We start from the raw sequence: 19,340 nt of genomic DNA, 5'->3' as shown, positions 1-19,340 counted from the left end.
ATTTATCTACATTGATTCCTTAGAGGAGAGATGCTACCATAAATGAAGTATATTTTTTTGATGTTTGGAATTCTAATTCTAAGGAAATCTATTAAATTGGGGAAACAATCTCAGAGGCTCTAATGATAACACTTATCGAGATGGTAATTGTAGAATCTTTTTTATGTTTTTACTTCTTTTTATGTTTTACTATGTTTTATGTTTTTTCTTCAAAAGAGTTTTATTTTTAGATCCACTTAAATTCTTCCTACCTGTCTCTACCCACACTTTTCTCCTGCTGTATGCCAAAAGCAGACTCCTTGGTATACATTCCTTGCCATTGTAAAATGTCAGTGCAGCAGTCTTGGCCTAGATCTCAGGGCCAAACAGCCAGAATAAAGCAAGACATGAGATGCCAAAACCACAGTTACAGAAGGGATGGCTCCTCACCTCTCTTATAGACACACGCTGTTAGCCAAGAAAAAGGAGTATGTGAAGAAATGGACAAAAAGTCAGGAGTGGGCAGAGTGATAAAGGTGGGAGGCCAAGTCTCCCTGCGGGGGTCTTCTCTGATAAACAGCAGGAATGCAGGTGCCCACCATGGCCATGGACACTGAAGCAGAGAACCAGCTCCAAGCAAGGGGCAGAGGAGTTAACCATGACTCACCACATTGTCAAGAACCCGGCCAACACATGTGGCTCCAGGGCAGCCTCCAGACCCAGTGGGCCGAGGGGTGTTTTCCAAGGGACAGAAGCCCAGTTGTGTGAGCTCCAGCCATGCTAGTGTCTCGAGAGGAGATTCTGCCACAGAAGGACCCTCTCTATGTTACTCTGTGGTGGGAGTGCAGCCAGTAGTTGTTGAGCTGGGTGGGGGCAACGTGACGTCTGCAGCGCTGTGTCTGCTGGTTGGGGTCTGCGAGCCCTGCAGCAGGGCTATGCCAGTCGGTTGCACCTGAAGCACCCCACTCACTGCCCTGCCGCATTCCCACGGGCTGAGCCCAGCATGTTCCTTACAACAGGGCCATCAGCTGTTGGAACGGAGGCTGCGTGTGAGACAGACTTTCCTGGTCATCAGCATTCTCTGTGCTTCCATACGACCGTTTCTTCATGTGCTTATTTTCACAGTTACTGCGTTGTACGTGGCACTGTAGCTTTGTATATGCCTTCTATTTCCCTACTATAAATTTGTTTCTCAAGAAAATTCTAGATTTACTGGGTCATTGTGATTTTATTCTCCAGAACATATTTGACTCACTTAAGTTTTTCTGTCCCACTATCTCTTTTAACAAATGGCTTAAGTTTACTAACAACTGAATAGAGTAACACTGTTTTCTTTTATGTTGGCTGAATGTCCTCCTCACAGGCTGTGGTTTTTAAGTCCTGTTTTCTTAGTTCTACTAAATAAATATTCCTTTACCTTACTTATTTCATGGTCTCTAATAATAATCCATTTTATATAGTTTATGCTTGAAGATGTCCACACATATACAGATATATCTATATCCTACACATACTTACACATCTGCATGCTACAGTTAAATATTGCACCTTTCAAAGTCATGATTCTGTAGAGATTTTAATGATTTGGGGAATACCTCTACTCTAATGTTGGGTAACCAAAAGACTGAATTTTATAAACCAAGAAGAATGAAATGAGAACATATGTACCTGTGAAAAAATCTGGACAACATGCATGAGGTGAAATTATAAGTGAAATGATATGTATTTGTAACTTTTTTACTTATAATTCTTCTGCATTTTCCATATTCTTCTATGAACATAGGTGGCATATAATTTTAAATATCATCTCCCTGCCTGAATGTGAAACTTTTATGGTATATTCTCACCCACCTGCACTCACATCCCTTAGAACTGACCCCATTTGGGGGAGAGTGGTCCCCCCAGACCACCAGAAAATTTCCTCTCTGTGATGGACACACACCTTCCTTCCACTGACACATGTTTTAGCTCCATTCAGAGAATACATGCATTGACCACTCCATCTGGAATTGTCAAGTGTGAATTATGTGCCCAATTAAAGAGCAAAAGGTTAATCTATCTTGAAAGAAGGAAGCAGTAAAGACAAAAATGATTGTATATTTTGACTCTCATCCCAGGCACATAGGCAAGATCCAGACTTAGTATAACAAAATAGAATTGTAACATCCATTTTAAAATTGAAAATGGTGCAATTTGGTTTCATTTTAGGTAATTATTTTTCATTTTAAATAATAGAATTAAACATCGAGAAACAGAAGATTAACTCCTAAAGAAATTTAGATTTACTACCTAATTAGTAGCTCTGTAAAAAAAATAAAAGCACCACAGGGACAACTCTGCAAATACAGCCAGCCTCAGGTCACAGAGCCTGTGGGAGGACTTGTTGTTAGGATCTGTGAATTCATGTCCGGATCCCTTAATATCTGTGTCTGACTTTCTTACCTTGAAACTGGGATGATAATAGCAATAAATCATGCTATTCTATAGATGTGTTAATATAGGTGAAGCTCTTAACACAGTGCCTGGCAAAGACCAGCAGCTCTTATGCCCAGTGCTGTTTTAGTCATTAGTGACGGTGGTAGTGGATGGGATTATTATCTGGAAGACCAGACTTGGATTAAAAACAGTAGGAAAGTTGCTATTTCACTTACTCTGAAGTTTCATGGTAGCAGCCCCACACCTGATAATTATAGCCAGCTTTTGGTTAAAGCTTGTTGCTGTTGTTCAGTCACTCAGTGGGTCCGACTCTTTGCAACCCCATGACTGCAGCATGCTAGACTTCTCTGTCTGTCACTATTTCCTCAAGTTTGCTCAAACTCATGTCCATTGAGTCGATGATGCCATCCAACCATCTCATCCTCTGCCACCCCCTTCTCCTCATGCACTCAATCTTTCCCAGCATCAGTCCTTCCAATGAATATTCAGGGGTCAAAATATGGACTGTGCATTTATTCCACATTTATATTTTTGAGCTTATAAATTATTTCTGCAAAAATATATTTTAGGCCTGGTCAAGGGAAGTTTTTTAGATTACTCTTGGTAAGTGATGCGAGAATAAAAGAATAAATTATTTTTAAAGGCATCTCAAATTGCTTTACAAGTGGTAATGTATGTACAGACACATCAAGCCACGTAACTCCTGAGTAGATTTGATTTAAACCTTATTTCTAAATGATATTCACCTACAATGTAATCCTATGTAATTTGATGCAACAGTTTAGACAATTTCATAAAAGACTTTAATTAAAATAATGAGTGGAGTACTTAATATGCCTTTCTGGAACATGGTGTCCAATAAATAGAGTTGACGAGTCATTGAAAGGTCCCCATCTCTTGTTTTTCAGCTTGACCATCTCTGCAGAGTGCCCAATGCAACTTGAAGACTTCCCAATGGATGCCCATGCCTGCCCTCTGAAATTTGGCAGCTGTAAGTTATTCTCACAAGTAAGAACCATGGATATACTTTGGGGTTATTTCCACATTTATTCAGAAGCATTTAGATACTATATGTAAATAAACTCAAGATGCGCTTCAGTGTGCTTGGGAAAGCTGGAGAGGCAGTGGGGCACACACACTTGTCCTTTCAGAATGATTTCCCTGCCTGTAACTGAGAGAAAGCAAGTGAGGGCTTTTGCCCTCTAGGATATGCTCCTGGGGAAACAGCTCCTTACCCCTAGACGTGCACCAGGCGGTTCTTTCTTGTTTTCACTTCTCAGATTCCAGGTCACCTCCTCCAGGAGCCCTTAATGACCCAATTTCCATTACCCACCTCGGAACTCCTTATTTCATGGTAGTCATTGCTATGTTGAGTCACTTTTTCTCAGATGTTCTATATGAACATTTGATTATTTAGATGTGGTTATTTAATTTTTAAACAGTTTGGGATTTTCCTGTTATCGTTCTGTTATTGATTTCTAGTTTAATTCCATTATAATCAGAGGACGCCTTCTATATGATTTCACCTTTCTTACATTTATGGGAGTTTATTTCATGACCCAGAGGATTCATCTTGGTATTTGTTCTTTGAACACTTGAAAATCATGTATATTTTGCAGTTACTTGGTGGAATGCTCTACAAGTAGTAATTAGATCCTGTTGACTATGCTGTTGTGAATTCTATATTGTTTGCTGATTTTCTGTCTACATCAGTTGTTGAGCAAGAGGTGTTGAAGGCTCCAACTAATTGTGCAATTAACTATTCCTACTTTCAGTTCAGTACTTTTTTGTTCCATGTATTTCTCACTTGTTCTTTGGTGCACACACATTCAGGATTATAGTCTCTTCTGGGTGAATCAACCCTTTTTGATTGCATAATATTCCTCTCTGTGGTAATTTTCTTTGTTTTAAAGTCTACTTTACCTGAAATCTATATGGCCACTCCTACTTTCTTTTGATTATATTTGAATGATATATGTGTAGGAGTGAGTTATTTCCATTTGCTTAATCATCATGTTAAAATGAATTTCTTGTAGTTGGTGTATGTTTGGGTCATATTTTTAAATTCGCTTTGCCAGTCTCTATCTTTTAATTGGTGTATTCTCATAATTTACACTTTTTGGAAGGCTTGTCTGCCACTTTATTTGATTTTTTGGCTTTCTGCTCTCTGTTTTCTGTTTCTTTATTTTCCTTTTCCTGACTCCATGTGGGTTAGCAGAACATTTATTATGATTCCGTTTTTTTTTTTTTTAATTTATACTGTTTTGTTTGTATCTTCTTGTACATCTTTTAAGTTATTGCTGTAGATATTACTTTATATATACATGACTTATTACAGTTTACTGTTGTTCTTATTTTACCAGTTCATTGAAAGCTATGTTCCTTTATCCTAAAATAGTGAAAATATAGTTGTCTTAAACATTTTGTCTGTATTCACCTAGAATCACGTCAGAGAGTATTGTGGTGTTTATTTGAACCATCAAACTTAATTTTGAAATCTCAAGAGAAAAAGGATATTTTTTTTTTCTCTATTTTTGCTTATGGTGTTCTTTTATTGTACTCCCAGTGTCCCAAGATTTCTTCTTTTATAACTAAAAATTATTTTATCATAAAAATAAAATAAAACATTTTGAAATAAATGTTATATTAAAACTGGGCTTCCCTGGCGGCTCAGATGGTTAAGAATCTGCCTGTGATGCGGGAGACCTGAGTTGTATCCCTGGGTTGGGAAGATCCCCTGCAGGCGGGCATAGCAACCCTACTCCAGTATTTTTGCCTGGAGAATCCCCATGGACAGAGGAGCCTGGAGGGCTACAGGCTCCTTTATAACTGCTTAGCAAACTTCCTTTAACCATTCCTTTAGGATAGACTTCTGGCAATAAATTCTCTTAGTTTTTCTTCATCTGAAAATACCTTGATTTCTCTCTTCATACCTGAAGAACATTTTTAATGAATATAAGATTCTGTTCTGACAGTTCTGTGGCATTTGAAAAATGTGCTACTTTATTCTTGCCTCCATGGTTTCTGATGAGAAATCTGCTGTAATTCAAATCATATCTCTCCTCATAGGTGAGATATCTTTTCTCTTTGTTGCTTTCAGGCTTCTTTTTTTTTGTCTTTAGAGAAGTTTGACTATGATGTGTATTAGTGTGGATTTCTTTGGGTTTATCTGATTTGAGATTTGCTCTACTTTTTGAATCTGTAGGTTTTTGGTCAAATTTAGGAAGTTTGAGCAGTTATTACTTTGAATACTTTTTCTGCCCCATCCTCTTTCTCTTCTTCTTTCCTGATTTCAATGACGTAAATATTAAATCTTTTGTTGTATTCCCACAAGTTCTGAGGCTCTTTGTGTTTTTTTCGGTTGCATCTGTGTGTGGTCAGGCTCCTCAAGATGGCTTTTCTCTTGCTGTCTGTATATCCTCTGCCTGACCAGTGGATATACACCTACACCCTACTCACATGACTGACTTAGATACTTGTCCCAGGCCCCAGCTAACAACTCTTCTAGCTTTAGGTCAGAACTCTCCTCTCTTCTCCTCTTATCAAAGGGTTGGTGAGGACTGGGCCCCTCTGGTGGTCTCCCTGGTAACTGATGAGCCAACTTGGTACCATTTCCCCCTGTAATTGGCAATCTCCCCTACCCCCTGAGCAAAGGTGGCTACCATGTCCTGCCGGCCACCCAGCTAGGACCTTGCTTCAGACGTGTAAGCTCCCTCATCCTTTAAACCATTGACACCTCTGTCACTGACTGTTTCTCCAGTCTAGAGGATGGTTGAGTACAGGCCTCTTAGGCCTAATAGGTGCAAACCAATACTCTATTTTTCAGATAAACTTAATTTTTATTGTTGTATATTTAATTTTACTGATACTTTCTTTTGTTCCCTCCATCTTGCTGATGAACCCATTTAGTGAGCTTCTTATTATGGTTATTAGTTATTATTTTCTTTAATTTTATGTGTCACCTTGACTGGGCCACAGGATGCCTAGAAACTTGTTAAACATTATTCTGGGTTTGCATGTGAGGATATATTTTAATAAGATTAACATTTAGATTGGTTGACTGAATAAAGCAGATTGCCTTCCCTAATGTAGGTGGACCTTGTTCAATCAGTTGAAGACCTGAAATAGAACAGAAGGGCTGACTTTCCCATGGGTAAGAAACCCCTCCTACCTAACTGCCCTGAGCAGGAATGTTGGTCTTTTCCTGCCTTTGGATGCAAACTGAAACAGCTCTTCTTGGGTCTCCAGCCTAACAGTTCTCAAACTGGAACTGCACCATAAGCTCTCCTGGGTCTTCAGCTTACTGACTGCAGATCTTGGGACTTCAGGCTACTATTACTTCATAAGGCAACACCTTATAATAAATCATATACATAACTGTGTATATCTTATAATAAGTTATATATATGTGTGTGTATATATAGAGATGATATACACACACATATCCTATTGTTTCTGTTTCTCTGGAGAACCCTGACTAATTCAGATTTTGGTTATGAGAAGTAGGTGTTACTCTGGCAAAGGCCTGAAAATGTGAATGTGGCTTTAGAACTGGGTAAGGGATAGAGGCTGGAGAGTTTTGTAGTGAATGTTTAAAAAAGCTGAGGTTGCTATGAAGGGACTGTTGTTGGCTGAAATGAGGATATTGAAGATACTGGTTAGGGCTCCAAAAGAAAAAAAAAAAAAGCACTAGAGAGAAAATTTTCATCTTCTTAGAGAATACCCAAATAATCATGAATAGAATGCTGCTTGAAACTTGGATGTTAAAGGTTTTCTGGTGCGGTCTCAGAAAGAAATGTGAAACAGGTTTTTGGAAAATGGTGGAAAGATGCTTCTTGTTATGAATCGGCAAAGCACTTGACTAATTTGTATTCTAGTGTTTTGTAGAAAGTAAACCTTGTGAGTAATGAAATTGGGTACTTAGTTGAGGAAATTTCTAAAGTGCTGGAGGAGTTGTTTGGTTCCTCTTGAGAGGCAACAGATGAATTAAAGAAGGAATTGTTAAGCCAAAACAAAAAAAAAAATGAAAATAAATTCCAGAACTTAAAGATTTGGGAAATTCTTATATTGCAAAAATGAGGAAGTTTGTTCATGATGGAACACCCAAAAAAAAAAAGGTTACCATGGTGTTATAAGCCATCTCAACAGAAGCAGGAAGAATGAGCCCCAAAGTGGTTCAGAGCTGCCAGTCCTGGCCCAGGTGCAGCGTGCATGGGCCAGGGAGTGAGACGGCCTCTCTTCTGCCATCAGCAGAGTCCTGAGTGCTACTCCCTGCAAGGCAGTGGGTGTGAGGCTGCTCCCCGAACACTGAACCAGAGAGGATTATGTTCGAGCTTTAAGATCTAGTGGAACTTGCCTTGCTAGGTTTTGGACTTGCTTGAGACTTATCAGCCCTTCTTTTCGTTTTGAAAGGGGAATGTCTATCCTATACCCATCCCACCATTATATTTTAGAACAAAATAACTGGTTTCACAAGTTCACAGCTGGAGACAAATTTTGCCTCAGGATGAATTGAATCTAACCAATATCTGATTTAGATGATGTTTAGATGAGACTGGACTTCAGACATTAGAGTTGATGCCTGGAAAGAGTTAAGACTTTGGGACTTACTAGGATGGAATGAATAGATTTTGCATGTGAGAAGGACATGGATTTTGTGGGGGCCAGTGGTAGAATGTTATGAACTGAATTATGCCTCCCAAATTCATATTTTGAAACCCTAATCCTCAGTGTTACTGCATTTGAGCATAGAGCCTTTGTAACTAAATTTAATGGAGGTCGTAAAGGTACAACCCTCATCTGATGGGATTAGTGCCTGTATAAGCAAAGGAAGAGAGATCTCTCTGTCTCCACATGCATGCAACAAGGAGAGGCCATGTGAGTACACAGGGAGAAGGCAGCCCTCTGTAAATCAGGACAAGAGTCCTCACCAGAATCTGCTAACACCTCCATCTTGGACTTGCCAGCCTCCAGAACTGTGAGAAAATAAATTTTGATTTAAGTCGACCAGTCTATAGTACTTTGTTATGGTAGCCCAAGCAGACCAACACAAATACTAAAACTTATGTTTGAGTTTTGTTTGTCTCTTTTATTTCTTTGCTGAGACTTTCTGTTTTTTTTTAATTTGTTTCAAGCATGTTTGTAATTGATCATTGTGGCGTTTTACGGTGGCTGCTTAAAAAACTCTTTGTCAGGTAATTCTAACATCTCTGTCATATCTTCCTTGACATCTATTGATTTTTCAAAAAACCCAGTTTGATCTTCCTGGTTATGATTAGGACACATGTGTTTTTATTGGAACCTGGACATTTCGTGTGTTATATTATGACACTCTAGATTTATTGAAACCTTCTGTTTTAGCTAGACTTAAAATCACTGCTCTGCAGGGAAAGGTGTACCACAGCCTTCTTACTGCCAGGTAGGCTTCCCCTCTGATGCTGGTAAAGATTGAAGGCAGGAGGAGAAGGGGACGACAGAGGATGAGATGGTTGGATGGCATCACTGACTCGATGGACATGAGTCTGAGTAGACTCCAGGAGTTGGTAACGGACAGGGAGGCCTGGCGTGCTGCGGTTCATGGGGTCTTGAGGAGTCAGACACGACTGAGTGACTGAACTGAACTGAACTGAGGCTTCCCCCCAGCTTCCGTTGACAGAGGGGGCCCTGGGTTCTGGCTGCTGCTGGGTAGATACAGGACCTCGAGCTCCGTACCAGTGTCCCCTGACACTGTGTGGGTAGCCTGGCCTTGGGGTGGTAGGAGTCTCAGCTTCCACTGGGCCTCCTTTGACGCAGCCCCAGCAAGTGTCAGGAGGACTGCTTCTGCTCGTCGCTGGGGGTCCAGGCTCCCCTCGCCCTCTCACCCCTGCAGAGAGTGGGTGTCAGTGCTGCCGACATAAGGCCCTGCCCTCAGGCTGGACCTGTCCTCATAGCTGCTGAGGGGAAAGCCTAGCTCCCCACTCTCTTTGTGGGCCTGGGCTGGGGCAGAGCAGCATCTTTTCTGTGGTATTTGACTGGAGTCAAGTGATTATTTTCTATCTTTTTCTTTTTTAAAGAGAAGCCATTCCCTGCATCCAAGTGCCAGCTCCTCTCTGGGTCCCTCCTGCCCTTGTTCACTCTCCGTTGCCTTCAAGGAGTTATTTTTCATGTGGTGTCCAGAGTTAATAGTTATTACCTACTAATAGCCACTCTGCCATTACTGGCAGGGAACTTCCTTTAATTCTGAGGGTTTCCTTAAAATTAATTTCCTTCTTTAATTCCAAAGGGATTTGGGGGATCAGAAGTATGTGTGATGAACCAAAATTAAGTTGGATGGGAATAAATCATTTTTTTTCAAATTATGATCTTCAAATGCCATGTAGAGATAACACATACATTTACTTGGGGAAAGTAGTGTCATAGAGAGGGACTCTCACTAGAATTTATTTAAACTCCTACTGCCGTCAGTGGCTGTGCACATCAGTAGTTGGGACAAACCATTCAAAAGGTCCCTGGGGCACCTCATTTAGGAAACACTGAGTCATTATGGCACTTAAAATTATGCCACTCTTTGCACCTGAAAATTACGCTCTTCATTTGATCAAAGGTAGAACGCTAAAAGTCAAAGATTGTTATTTTTCATCATTATCTAAATAAATTCAAGTCAATGTGATGTTCAGATTTAATGGCAGTGGTGTGCAGGGCAGGCAGCACAAAGCAATTTTTGGTGAAATAAAGTATGTGAGCTTTTAAATGGTCTTTATATCATCTCGTATTCAGTGACTCCCCAACTACGGTTATATAATTCAAAGCTAAAAAATTTATCTAATAGGACCTCTTCATTTCTACATTCAACCAAACAACATCAATTTATATATGTGTGTGTATATATATATATATATATATAAATTTGTGAATACACAAATGTATGCATTTCTTGAACTTCACAGAGACAAAACCAATATAAACATTTCTTGAACTCAGTAGAGATACAGAACTCTCATACCAAATTTATTTATATCTGCCTGATATTGTAAGATTGGTTTGAAATTGATGCAATCTCTTATTTATGTTTGCTGTTACTATCATTACTATGATATGCAAGGCAGCTTAGAAGATTTTCCTCGTATGTCATGTTTGCATACAATTAACCAAAAGCTAGAAAACCTCATAGACTTCACTTTTCCTCAGCTCCTATGGTTTCAACTCAGGACTAAATAGTTTTAGGAGGAGAAATACTATTCAATGAAGTGTTTTTCTTACTGGTGTTTTATCTTTTGGATTTACTAAAAATAGCTGCTTGGTCAAATAGCTCACTTCTACCCTTGGCATCCAGGGCTGCAGAGGCTAAATGTGATAATATAATGATTTTCAAATTACCCAGTCCAACAACTCTCTGCTATTAGGAGACAAAGCAATGCAGATAGTCATCTTTATTCTGATGAGCCACATACTCTGGCTTCTCTAATGCAGAACTGAATTAACATACATTTCTCTTATTGTTATATCTACTCTCAAGAATTCAGTTATTGAAATCAGCCCTGGCTTCTAGACCTATATTTCCCAGTCTGTAAGGAAATTCCTTAAAGATAATTCAGTTCAGTTCAGTCTCTCAGTCGTGTCCGACTCTTTGCGACCCCATGGACTGCAGCACGCCAGGCCTCCCTGTCCATCACCAACTCCCGGAGTTTACCCAAACTAATGTCCATTGAGTCAGTGATGCCATCCAACCATCTCATCCTCTGTCATCCCCTTCTCCTCCTGCCTTCAATCTTTCCCAGCATCAGGGTCTAATGGCATGGCTTAAATTTGGAAGCAAGTGCTTAAACAAATCAAGACTATTTAGAGAAGGAAATAGTCCTTTTTTTGTTGTTCATTTTATTTGTGAAGTTATGCCTTAAGTGGTAGACCAAGTTTCATGAGAAAACATCTGAATTGATGAGAATATACCCTAAATTAGACGTGAACCCTATTTTGGTGGATCTCCAGTAGACAGAATTTCAGGCCATCATAAGTATCATGAGGTTGAGCTGTTAGAGTGTTCAGACATGTGAGATTACAGCTCTGCTGCTGCCTTGGCCACGTCAGTATGGAGTGACTCTGCTGGTCTGTGGGAGTCTGGAGTGCAGGTTTCAGAGAGCCTGGCGTGAGGTCTTGGAGACACGTTGGAGCTCTGTCTGTGTTGTGCGTTGGTTGACCTTGATTATCGTCTGGCGGCTGTGTCAGGGGTGCTCTGCTCTCAGCACCCTGCGAGGTACAGTGGGAAACAGGCATGGCCAGGGTTCCAGGAGCAAATGCTGGGCAGATTAAATAATTCGGTGAAAACCCTTGTGAAACTGAGGGCTGTTTGGGGAAGCTCATGGGGGTCATATTTTGAACTGAGCCTGGAGGATTTGGATGGAAGAAGGCATAACGGATAAAGGATAAAGCACAATCGGCAGGTGGTCAGTTTGTGGAGGCACCGGACATCCCCCTTTGGGGAAGAGACACGGCAGTGTCACCGTTCAGATGTTGTTATTGTTGTTCAGTCGCTCAGTCATGTCTCTTTGTGACCTCGTGCTGCTGCTGTTGTTGTTATATGTTTTTATTGTTGTTTAGTCACTAAGTCAGTCCCCATGGACTACAGCACACCAGCCTTCTTTGTCCTCCACTGTCTCCCAGAGTTAGCTGAAATTCGTGTTCATTGAGTCAGTGATGCTATCTAACATCTTATTCTCTGCTCCCAGTGGGAAGGGCCTTAAATTCCAAAATGTATAAATAGAGCAGTGATGTGGACTAAGGGGAGGATGTGCTGAAGTCACTGTTTTGGAAGTGAAAACAAGTACTTGGAATGTCACGAAGCAGTGGAGGTGATGAGAGCTGAGAGCAGGGTGGTGGCCGGTATGACAAGTGGATTCTGAGATGGGCTCTGGGCCCATGTATAAGTCAAAGATGGCATCGTGATTTAAGACCAGATGACTTGCAAAATGCTATTTTCTATGAGAAATTGGAAAGTGATTGGAAGGAGCTACTGGTATGAATGTGTAAAAAGCTAATTGGTTTATGAAGGGGACAGAAGAGTATGTGGACGGGTTCGATCCTCATATTTCTGGCCTTTGACTTGCTTCTCGTTCTTCTTCACAAAGGAAGCAGCCCTTCTACTTGGAGGGTGACAGTCCTTTGTCTTCTTCCCTGATTTGGTTCCACTTAAGTCTATAGACACAGAGCACGGTCTCTCAACTCTCCCTCAGACCAGCGGGCAGTCAGTGAGCCCATGTAATTTTACAGGGACCCAACTGTGGGGTGGTGATGGGCCATCTGACTAGCAAATCTCAGTCTTCCACTATGGCTTTCTGGGTAACAGAGCAGCAATGTTATCTGTTCATCTCCATCTGCAGAGAGCTGCCCTCACTTCTCAGCTGATTCTGGACAGGGAAAGAGGCCTGGCAAAGCCCCACTGATCTCATTGGTACCTGCTTGATTGAAAGCAGGGATGCGGAGTGTCTCATAGGTCATTAGAGATCATGTATCCACAGACATTTATATTTTACAAAGTTTCTAATTTAGATTATGGAATTGATGTGTCGGGTATTGACTTGGTTTTCAGTTCAGGAGACTGATGGGGCAGTTGAAGGCAGGTGGGTCACACAGGTGATGGTTGGTGAGGTGACCTGGGACAGGTACTCTGCCGATTCCTACCTCAGTTTTAGAAGAAGGAGGAAGACTGGGGACACGGGCATCAGAGAACTAAAATCCTATAGAGTTTGCCAATCATCAAAATTCTGATCACCTCCTAACCTGTATTTCTTCTAACATAGGCAGTGAATGCACAGAGTAGAAGGGGCTTCCTCACTGCCTCATAGCCTGGCACGTAAGACTAAGCAGTGGTTCCCACACACTCGGTTTGCTTTTGACAATTAGAAAGTGAATTCATGTACAAAGATCTTCTCATGAGACTGGATTTGACACCAAACAAAACTTCTGTCCAACCTATGGCTCTGTTCCTCAGTCGCTGTTTACTGAGGATCTATTGTGTATCAGGCACATGGTGAATACTTGGTTGCCATGAGTTCATGTTGCTCTGAGCACCTCCAGGCTGTTCCGCTCAATCTGCAGATGAGAGAGCAGAGCTTAGAGTAGAACAGTGAAGGTCGGGATCATGGCAAAATGTTTCTCTCATCGTTAGACAAAAGCTCTCGGCTTCTAAAAGGCCTTGTAAATGAGCGGTTGATGTGCCGTTGTGGCTGTTTATTCAGGATTTGCGGAGCCAGAAGAGGACACATAGGAGGTGTCAGCCTGGGGACAGAGCTGCTCGGAAAGCAGTGATGAATTGCCAAGTTGGCTGTGGGTGAAAATGTTTCAAACCTTCTTGCCTAGCTCTGCTGATGTATAGTTGGAGGAAGGCAAGCATTATGTTTCTGGAGCTCTAAATCATGACAGATGACGGTGGTATGGCAAACTTGATGGCCTCGTTTACTGTTGTCCCAGCTAAGAGATTGTTTGCCACGCATCTGACACAAAGAGCAGAATTTAGGGCTGCTAAATGTCATTGATATCAACAGGCCATTTAATACTAGCAATTTGAAAAACAAGACGATATGAATGATTAGTGTGCATTGTAGTTGACATTCATACATTACTCTGTGATTTCAAGTAACTTTTATCTGGTTACAATTCTGATTTTCTGGGGTCCTTAATGTTGGATTACGGTGGTCCATAATCCACCCGACCCCATCCCCATCAGCAGTGGAGAAAGAGGCGTGGAGGCTAGTGAGCCTGCAGGTAACAGAGGCAGCCTCTCCTCAGCCTCTGATCCTTGAAGCACAGACAGGCTTTCCTGGTCTGCATGCCACTTGGCCCCAGAACTCAAGGACAGCCACACCCAGGCCCATGGAGAGTCAGGACTGTGTGCCCAGCCACAGCCAGTCCCACGGAGGGTCAGGACCCCGTGCCCAGCCACACCCAGTCCCACAGAGGAGTCAGGACCTCATGCCCAGCCACACCCAGTCCCACAGAGAGAGTCAGGACCACATGCCAGGCACACCCAGTCCCACATAGAGTCAGGACCACATGCCCAGCCACACCCAGCCCCACAGAGAGTCAGGACTGCGTGCCCAGCCACACCCAGTCCCACAGAGAGTCAGGACTGCATGCCCAGCCACACCCAGTCCCACAGAGAGTCAGGACTGCATGCCCAGCCACACCCAGTCCCACAGAGAGAGTCAGGACCACATGCCAGGCACACCCAGTCCCACAGAGAGTCAGGACTGCGTGCCCAGCCACACCCAGTTCCACAGAGAGAGTCAGGACAGCGTTCCCAGCCACACCCAGTCACACAGAGAAAGTCAGGACTGTGTGCCCAGCCACACCCAGTCCCACGGAGAGTCAGGACCACGTGCCCAGCCACACCCAGTCCCACAGAGGGAGTCAGGACTGCATGCCCAGCCACACCCAGTCCCACAGAGAGAGTCAGGACTGCATGCCCAGCCACACCCAGTCCCACAGAGAGAGTCAGGACCACGTGCCAGGCACACCCAGTCCCACAGAGAGTCAGGACTGTGTGCCCAGCCACACCCAGTCCCACGGAGAGTCAGGACCGAGTGCCCAGCCACACCCAGTTCCACAGAGAGAGTCAGGACAGCGTTCCCAGCCACACCCAGTCACACAGAGAGAGTCAGGACTGTGTGCCCAGCCACACCCAGTCCCACGGAGAGTCAGGACCGAGTGCCCAGCCACACCCAGTTCCACAGAGAGAGTCAGGACAGCGTTCCCAGCCACACCCAGTCACACAGAGAAAGTCAGGACTGTGTGCCCAGCCACACCCAGTCCCACGGAGAGTCAGGACCGAGTGCCCAGCCACACCCAGTTCCACAGAGAGAGTCAGGACAGCGTTCCCAGCCACACCCAGTCACACAGAGAAAGTCAGGACTGTGTGCCCAGCCACACCCAGTCCCACAGAGGGAGTCAGGACCACGTGCCCAGCCACACCCAGTCCCACGGAGAGTCAGGACCACGTGCCCAGCCACACCCAGTCCCACAGAGGGAGTCAGGACCACGTGCCCAGCCACACCCAGTCCCACGGAGAGTCAGGACCACGTGCCCAGCCACACCCAGTTCCACAGAGAGAGTCAGGACAGCATTCCCAGCCACACCCAGTCACACAGAGAAAGTCAGGACTGTGTGCCCAGCCACACCCAGTCCCACAGAGACTCAGGACCTCCTGCCCAGCCATACAGCATTCCCAGCCATACCCAGTCACACAGAAATTCAGGACCTCATGCCCAGGCATACCCAGTCCCATGGAGAGAGTCAGGACTGTGTGCCCAGCCACACCCAGTCCCAGAGAGACTCAGGACCGCATGCCCAGCCACTCCCAGTCCCATGGAGAGTCAGGACCCTGTGCCCAGCCACACCCAGTCCCACAGAGACTCAAGACCACATGCCCAGCCACACCCAGTCCCGCAGAGAGTCACAACTGCATTCCCAGCCACACCCCGTCCCAAGGCAGTCAGGACCGTGTGCCCAGCCACACCCAGTCCCACAGAGAGTCAGGACCCTGTGCCCAGCCACACCCAGTCCCACAGAGAGTCAGGACCCTGTGCCCAGCCACACCCAGTCCCTCAGAGAGTCAGGACCGTGTACCCAGCCACACCCAGTCCCACGGGGAGAGTCAGAACCATGTGCCCAGCCACACACAGTCCCACGGGGAGATTCAGAACCGTGTGCCCAGCCACACCCAGTCCCACGAGGAAAGTCAGGACCATGTGCCCAGCGATCCAGTCTGTACTCCACCACGTCTGCACCCCCACCATCCCACAGCTCCCACATGCATGCCTGCATCGTGGTCAGCTTCTCTCCAGGCCACCCAGGCGGGCACCCTCCCCCTCCTGAAAGCCTCATTCTTCCCAAAGGCCCCCCTCTTCCCTGTGCCCCCTGCTCTTTGCCCTCTTCCCATCTTCCTTGAGGACACTGGCATTGAGTAGGTAGCTCCGCAGTTGGGGGAGGAGGGATGGTGCATTGTTTTCTGTGCTCTCTGCTCTGATGCATGTCTCTGCACCCAGTCATTCTTGGCTCTCAGAACCGCCCAGGTCACAGACCTATTGCCCCAAGGTTTGTGCTCCTTTCTGAGCTTTGGGATTCACAGTTCCCAGCTGGCTCACATCTTCCAGGGGTCATGGGGGCCTGCATACTTCTTTGGGCCAGGGGACAGACTCACAACCTGTGGTGTGTGGATTGGGAGCGGAATGAGGGGTGCTGGTGGGACATGAGCAGCCCTCCTCCCTGTGAACATGGCCAGAGTGGAGCCAGCCTCACAGAGCAGCAGCCTGGCCTGCCCTGGGGCACAGTGGCTGGGGAAGGACGGGGCACAAGACCGCAGGATGCTAGCTGCCTGCGCCAGTCTGGGGACAGCAGGGAGCCTCATCACCGTCCACCACCCACTCCACACTCAGCCCTGGCCAGAACCCGGCATGGCCACTCTGCTCCAGTCCATGTCTCAGCGCCACGGCCCTGCAGTCTTCAGGGTGCTGTGCTGTGTGAATGATAGAAACAGGGAAATCTCACCTTGTTTGTGGGAAATTCAGGGAGCTGCCAGCACAAGCCTGACTGTCTGTGACCAGACACTTGGAAAGCAGCTTGCCAGGGCGGAGTGCACCGTCAGCCCCCAACACCACCCCAGCCACATCTCCCGTAACAGAGAAGGGAACTTACAGCAGAACACACTTGTGCTGGAGGGCTCCAGTGAAGCCCATGTGCAAACACGCTTCCGCATTACCTGAGACTTGGAAGGTCATGCTAATTTAAAACCACATGACAAGAACACTCAGCCTCCACTTGCCATGTAATTCAAGTGCAGCATGTGTGGTATCCCATTAACTGGTGAGCACGTCTGCTCTGTTTACATCATTCTGTTTGATATCTTACTGATACACAGATGGCACTGGAATCGTGTCACTGATTCTCAGGGTTCTAACGACCCCCTCACCGAGGAGCCTCCTGAGAAGTAGGGTTCCCAACTCTGGGAGCTGCGGCTTTGCTCAGAGACAGGACACACTGGGTTTTGGAACCGTGTTGACTAACACACGTCTGAGGGGAGAACACCCAGTGAAAGAGGAAAGTGATACGACCTCACCGAGAGATGTGTGCACCTAGAGCACTGTTCTGTGTTGCCCTCAGGTCATCATCAGCCGTCAGACACACACTGTGGCTAGGAATGCTTGGGGTGCCCATCTGGGCCCGTACGAGCCATGGCAGCCCACTCAGACATTCTCTGACGGGAGCCAGTGCTGACGCTGGACAGGCCTTCCTGGTTCCTGTTATGACTGCATGACACACTTGGCAGGAACTGCCAGGAAAAGGGAACTTTGAAAAAACCAGGTTATCACTCAGAGATCTCAGCGGACACATAGCACACCCAGGGCCACGCAGCACAGTCATGGTGAGGCAAAGAGGAAGACCATAGATGTGGGGCTCTGCCTTTATTGGGGTCCAGGGTGGGGTGCTTAGGGTTTCACCAGTTAAGTTTTTATTGGCAAATTCAAAACATAAGAACGGGAATTAGGTGTTCTAACTAGGGAGAATTGGGGTCATCAGGCGGTCAGTTATCTAGGTCACCTTGGGTTTTCTTGAAGGGGAACTGCATGGGTGGGTTGGTCCTTTATCTAGTGGAGTATCTGGGAATATGCTCATGGGAGGTGAATGCCTTTTTAAACAGGTGCCTTGGCAATCAGCAATTGAAAGCCTGATCCCAGGCACTTAACACTACAATTAAAAAAAACTTATTATCAGTCACTTGCACTCCAGAGACCTACATACACATCATGTCCCTGGTAAAAGGATTCTATACCTAAGATGTGATGTCACCCCAATCTAAAATCTGTAGATCCGGTTCAGGTCCAACATAAATCTCATCAGAGTATTTTGGGGAAAGCCTGATTCTAACATGTGTGTGGGTGAAGATGAAAAGGGGACACCTTGCTCTTCCAGCTGCTGGTGTCTAGAGTTCTGCACTCTGTGTGGTTAAGGCGAGGGGCTTGAAATCGCAATAGAAAAAGGAAGCAGAACAGACAGTTCCACACAGAGAGCCTGTGCCCGCAGGAGACCTTACTTGTCAGAATAGGCCCTGAAAGGATGTGGGTGGGAAGAACAGCTTAATGATTCCTGTGGCAGCACAGAAAATCTCATGGAGAGGGTGCAATTGGATACTTATATAGGAAAGTATGTACAGAAGTCAGCTCCTTGTATCAAGGCCCTAATGGTTAAAGATGGAGCATTCTAGCTTTGATCAGGAGGGCCTCTGAAATAAGATGCAGAGATTAAAAGGTTGATAACTTTAACTCACTTAAGCTACCATTTATAAATTTTTTTTTAAGTGAGCAAAGTTATATAGGCACAACTTGAAGATGTTTACAACACATGGAACAAAAAAATTATGTATATCAGAATATGTAAAGAATACATGATTCAAACGGGTAAAAAACACAATCAGATTTTATGAAGAAAACAGAAAAAAAAAAAAAAACAACCTGTGTTTAGTGATGTCTGTAAAACTACAGAGCAAACAATGCAGTGATTATGTGATTATTGTTAAGTTTGAAATAGAACCTGTGGGGGGAAAGTGAGTTCACAGAGGGCCTGGAAGTTTCCTCTGTATTAACTCAGTGTTTGCTCTATACTTGTTTGTTTTATTATTTTTCAAATATTAGGAATGCTCTTTCGCACGTAAATGAAGAATAAGGGTAGTGATGTGCACTAGCAGAGAAACTTCCACACTTGGTAGGAAGGAGTACTCATCACTGGCGTGACTCTTCTTCTGGCACCTCTGTGGAGGCCTGTGGCCACACAACACTCCTGCCCGTCTGCGCAGCAGTGGCTGCACCAGGCCCATGAGCCGTGCACCGGGCCCTGCCTGGTGGAGTCCCGGAACCTGCCGCCCCGCCCAGGGACGCCTTCCCTACCAGCCCGCCTGTCTC

General features: G+C 44.7%; 1 protein-coding gene across 9 annotated transcripts in view; it reads left to right on the top strand.

Moving 5' to 3' along the window:
- GABRA5 (gamma-aminobutyric acid type A receptor subunit alpha5) overlaps positions 1-19,340 on the top strand; it is a 92,364-nt gene that overhangs the window by 59,206 nt on the left and 13,818 nt on the right. For all 9 annotated transcript variants that reach the window (XM_086365400.1, XM_086365399.1, XM_086365402.1 and 6 more), the window contains one exon: positions 3,324-3,406. In XM_086365400.1, coding sequence (XP_086221526.1) covers positions 3,324-3,406 — 83 coding nt within the window. The remainder of the gene's footprint in view (positions 1-3,323; positions 3,407-19,340) is intronic.

Source organism: Bos grunniens, chromosome 21 (genome assembly GCF_055505025.1).
Source record: "Bos grunniens cultivar Pamir isolate PY7600 chromosome 21, Bosgru_T2T1.0, whole genome shotgun sequence".
Classification (NCBI taxonomy): domain Eukaryota; kingdom Metazoa; phylum Chordata; class Mammalia; order Artiodactyla; family Bovidae; genus Bos; species Bos grunniens.
The sequence above is the reverse complement of the archived record's forward strand: the minus strand, read 5'-3'. Positions and strand labels throughout refer to the sequence as shown.